The 4,678-nt window shown below is 45.7% G+C and overlaps 1 protein-coding gene and 1 long non-coding RNA gene across 4 annotated transcripts in view; one reads left to right on the top strand and one right to left on the bottom strand.

Annotated features, from left to right (window-relative positions):
• Positions 1-799, bottom strand: part of LOC119285023 — a 6,479-nt gene extending 5,680 nt beyond the window's left edge. The window contains exons 1-2 of one of the 3 annotated variants that reach the window (XR_005139314.1): positions 386-799; positions 104-297 (exon numbers count right to left, since the gene is read on the bottom strand). This is a non-coding gene — a long non-coding RNA (uncharacterized LOC119285023). The remainder of the gene's footprint in view (positions 1-103; positions 298-385) is intronic. The other 2 variants (XR_005139313.1, XR_005139312.1) reach the window with 2 other exon arrangements.
• Positions 800-1,497: 698 nt separating this feature from the next.
• LOC119285021 lies at positions 1,498-4,187 on the top strand. The gene is made up of 3 exons (XM_037564219.1): positions 1,498-1,820; positions 3,257-3,372; positions 3,497-4,187. Exons 1-3 carry the CDS (start codon positions 1,695-1,697, stop codon positions 3,927-3,929), a joined length of 675 nt encoding a protein of 224 aa, XP_037420116.1. The 5' UTR covers positions 1,498-1,694; the 3' UTR covers positions 3,930-4,187.
• The last annotated feature ends 491 nt before the right edge of the window (positions 4,188-4,678 follow it).

Genomic DNA, 4,678 nt, shown 5'->3' with positions numbered 1-4,678 from the left:
AGAGAGAGAGAGAGAGAGGGGCATGCATGATGGGGAGGAAGAGGAGGACGAAGGGAGGAGGTGCTGGAGAAGATGTAGCAGCGACAATGGAGGAGAAGCTCACATTAGGGTCGCGGGGCGGAGGCGCCGGATGGCATCGATGTTGACTCGTTTTCCTTGCCACCAGTGGTGGATCTCCACCATTCACCGCTACCAGCCGCCCCTCCACGACTTGAGCAAGGGTTACCATGGCGGCAACCGAGCGAACGACATACAACGGATGGCGGACGTGAAGTGTGCGGTCAGATCCGGAACAAACTGTAGTAGGACCACGAAATCGGCCAAGCAGTGAGCGACGACCGTGAGAAGAGGAAGGACGAGCGAGGGGAAGCGCGGGACGGCGTACCTGAGGAGGGCTCGATGTAGGAGGCGCCTTGGTTCGTCCTCTTCACCCTCTCGTGCGGTGTGGCGATGGGAGCGGCGGCCAGCGAGGAAGATGAGCCCAGCGGCTCTGCCCAACCTAGGCGACGCAAAGGAGAAGAGGCGATGCGGGGAGGGTGGGCGACGGGAAGGGAGAGAAGAGGCGAGGCAGGGAGGGTAGGCGACGGGAAGGGAAGAGGTGGGATGGGGAGGAGGACGACGCAACGACGACGCCAGGATGCAGCGACGGCGAGGAGGGGGAAAGAGAGAGCGTCGACTTGGGTTTTCTCTCATCCAATCGGGCTCCTCACCTTTACCCCCAAGAGCCAACCACATGCGGAGTGCCACACAATGGACATGACGTGGAATGTCGATACTACCCTCGGCGGGCACCCAAATTAACAGGCGGTGGCACGCCACTCGCGCAGAAAAGCACAAGCACCGGCAACTCCCCACCCACCACAGTCGCTGACGGGCGTGGCGCACACCGCCTGGGGCCCCGTGTCAATGTGATACGTTCAGGCAGAGAGTGTGTGTAAAAGTGACTGCTACTATTCATTGTAGCAATGTTTATATTGATCTGACGGCCAGGATCGTTTCATCTGGAGATCCGACGGCCCAGATACTTTTGGACGGCTAATCAGACGGTCAAGATTCAGACGCCCTAAGAAGCCTCCAATTTGTTCCAGAACTACTAGCCACTACATTCGTCCTGGTTTATTAGTCCTCATCATATTTTGTGTCAAATTTTAATTATAAATTTAACTAACAAAATGTTAATGCATGTCATAAAAAAATATTATTAAAAATTATATTCAAATATGAATTAAATCCTTGATCAAAATTTTACATGAAATATAAAGGGAACTAATAAAATAGGACGAAGGTAGTATTTCATGCCTCTTTTTTATCATTAATTACTTATCATGTCATCTATTTTATCTAAGAGTGTGATGTTATCACCTATATTAATCTCATCGTGGATACTCTCTCTGTTCTTAAAAGCATGTCCTTTCAATTTTATTGAAAAGTCAAACTTTTATAGATATATTTTTATTGTCATTTCTACATTACATGCAATTTGTAATTACCTTTCGCTCAGCTACTCCGTTCTCTCCTCCTCACAGCTATACGGCGACGACCTAACCCTAGTGCCACCGCTCCACCGGCGCGCATCACCGCCTCCGGCAGCCCCCTGAACAAGTTCCCCTTGGAATTCCTATCTTTCTAGAATTCAGAGTTTGCTTTCCCTAGGGTTAGAAGTTTGGAGCCACCGCCCCTCTCTCCCCGTCCCCATGGCCGACCTCGGCAGCTTCGGCAGGCGGCGGCAGCCGACTGCTGCGGAGGTGGTGGGGCGCCTCAAGGATGACGGAGATTTCGACGCCCTCCGCCGCGCCATCGTCCGCAAGGTCAAGGACAACGTGAGCGCCCCCAAAACCGCCCCATCTCCCCCAAATCCTTTTACCTGTACCTTGGTATTTGCACAATTGCGCCGCTGTTACTCCTTCGTGTCCAAATCGTTTACCTTTTATGGTTTTAGTAGTAGATCTGACATCCGAGTGCATGGGGCATGGCCAAAAGACTAGAACTTGTTCTGCATTGGTTTTATTCATGAGTTGTGGCACCGTAGTAGAATTTGCCCCTAAGGGCCGCTTTTAATTGAACCATACATGAGAATTGAATCGATTGTGTGTTTGCTAGGTTTCGGGTGCTCATCTTTTCCAGGACTGTGTTGGTATTGGAAGCATTGTATTTGATATGGAAATCTCCTGCGGAGCACTATCGCCTGATTCCTTAACACTTACTATATGTTTGGAATAGATGTGAGTGTCTAAAGAGTAGTGTTCGTTCTGTAGTGCACTGGTTTGGTTTGGTTGATGGGCATCAACCATGGATTTTTCTATATGTGTCGCCTGATCTTTAACGTTAGTTGCAGCATCAGTGGTAGGGATAACTAGTACAAATTTTTAAGGAGGAAACACACACATACAAAGGTAACCTGCACCATAACCCAATCTTGGTTGTGTTGGGTTTGAAGGAAGACTCCATCCTGTGTGCAGAGGGAAAGAGAGGAACTAATATGGCATCTCACATGGAAATTTCTTCCAAAATCCACGCGATCCAAGAAAATATCAGCCTCCAATCTACATAATTTTAGATTCGGACATGGACACGGGTGTCCAAATCCAACTTGGATTCAAGTGTCTGATTTTATGTTTTTTGTTGGACACAACAAATAACACTTGGAATTCGACACAGATGTTGGAATCTGGTGCAAATTTGGGATGTATAATATTGCCAAAAATAAGCCTTACCAAATATTGTCATTGATATCCAGCTCATTAAAATAAACAGGTGTGTACTGAAATGAGCATATAAGGACTTTAATGAGCATATCTAAAATGTACTGATAGAGGTTTCCTGGATCTGTTTTATATGTTGTCTGTTTCGGAATGGATGTGCACACGACACGCATCCGATAAATGCTCTGCACCGTCAGATGCTCTAGGAACAAAAGTTGAAATAGCTGGATGGGAATGTCGTACGCATCTCGTCCAAAAAGTGTCGGTTCTATAGCAGTGTTCTATCTGTTTTTACTATGTAAGTTATTCAATGTTGACATATTTCAACTATACCACAGGTGTGTTCTTTGGGATCATTTACACACATGCCACTTTTAACCTTTTATATGCATTTTAACACATGTCATGCATCACCTTAGCGGCAGTCCTTGTGCCACATTAGTATTCTTTCCCGGTGCTGTCCGGACTCTGGACTAATAAGCACATCATTGTGCACCAGATAAGATCTCAATGCTGTGCAATTCTATAAGTTAATGGCAAGTCATTTTTTTCAGGAGGTGCTGCGCAACAACATAATCACAGAAGTGAAGCAGTCAATGGTACTAAGTGAAGATGGCTCTGAAAAGTTAAAGCTAAAAGAACTCTCTGATGCGATTTTTCAAGACATAGGGTAAGCTGAGCCACTATCTCTGGGTTTAGTGTTTTTTAACTTACTCCAAATACTGGGAGTTGTTACTACTATGCACCAGAGATATCAGTAACTCATCTGTTATTATGTTGCATTTCCATATCAGGAGCAAAATAATGGGTCAAATATCAGATGAGGTGTGGAGTGTCATCCAGTCAGGTGAAACTGATATCCGAGGAAGTGTGGAAGCTGTCTTTGATAGGATAATGAACCCTGAACAGCAACAGGACACAGGGCCTTCTCCCAAGAAGCTGAAGAGAAATGGCAAAGGAGAGCAAGTTTCGCCAGCAAAGGCATCAGCCCCTGTTACTGTCCAGGTGGAAGATGATGATCCAGAGGAACCACCAGGGTTTGGTTTGAGTGACCTTCAGCGCAGCAACATCATAGTAAAGCAGGAACAGCCATGTGATGATGGGCAGAATCATGCCCAAGTGAAATCAAATGGTGGTGAGCTAGTCGCCGCTGGTAGCTTGGGGGACGTCGATGATGAGGATCCTGATGCACCTCCTGGATTTGATGCACCTCCTGGATTTGGTTAACAGCCCTGCGATCTTCTATGACAGTGTTGTCGTTTCTGTGGCAGCAATGCGCGAGAAGATTTCATGTTTGCTGCTTTGAGGGTGTAGTTGTTCATACGAGAACCTTTGAGTCATGAAAGTGAACCTGTACATTCTGTGACGGTGGCAACTGCCAAGTTCATACCGCCTTTGGCTTTAGCTTTGATGTGTTAATCAGAAAACATATATTGACAATAGACTAAATATTTTGCCCGGACAATGGTGTCGTCCTATGCATCATCTCCAGATTGTGATACGCAGTACTCCTGAGTGGTAGTAGATATGCTGTTCGTTTAATGACTGAAGGTGGTGTTCTGTTTTTTTTTAATGAGATCATGTTTTTTTTGGCAAATAAGCTGGGTTCAGTTTAAGACGTTCTGTTTTTTTTTAATGAGATCATGTTTTTTTTGGCAAATTTTTTTTGAGACACCTTTTTTTTGGCAAATAAGCTGGGTTCAGTTTAAGACCCATGTGCTACGAGTTGAGTTTTGCAGGGTGGATTGGAGGCCCATGGACGGGGGGCTCTTCGGCGGTGGGGGCTTGGCTGTCAGGCGCCCCCTATATTCTTGTTTTTTTTGTTTTGAACATTTTATGAGTTTGATGAACATTTTTTAAAATTATGTTAACACATTTGAAATACTTTTTTTGGATTTTTTTTATAAAAGAAGGGCTCTCTCCTTCCGATTTTCATTAAAGAATACCATAGCATTCAAGAACTAAAGAGAGCGACG

The sequence above is a fragment of the Triticum dicoccoides genome, chromosome 4A (assembly GCF_002162155.2).
Source record: "Triticum dicoccoides isolate Atlit2015 ecotype Zavitan chromosome 4A, WEW_v2.0, whole genome shotgun sequence".
Classification (NCBI taxonomy): domain Eukaryota; kingdom Viridiplantae; phylum Streptophyta; class Magnoliopsida; order Poales; family Poaceae; genus Triticum; species Triticum dicoccoides.
The sequence above is the reverse complement of the archived record's forward strand: the minus strand, read 5'-3'. Positions and strand labels throughout refer to the sequence as shown.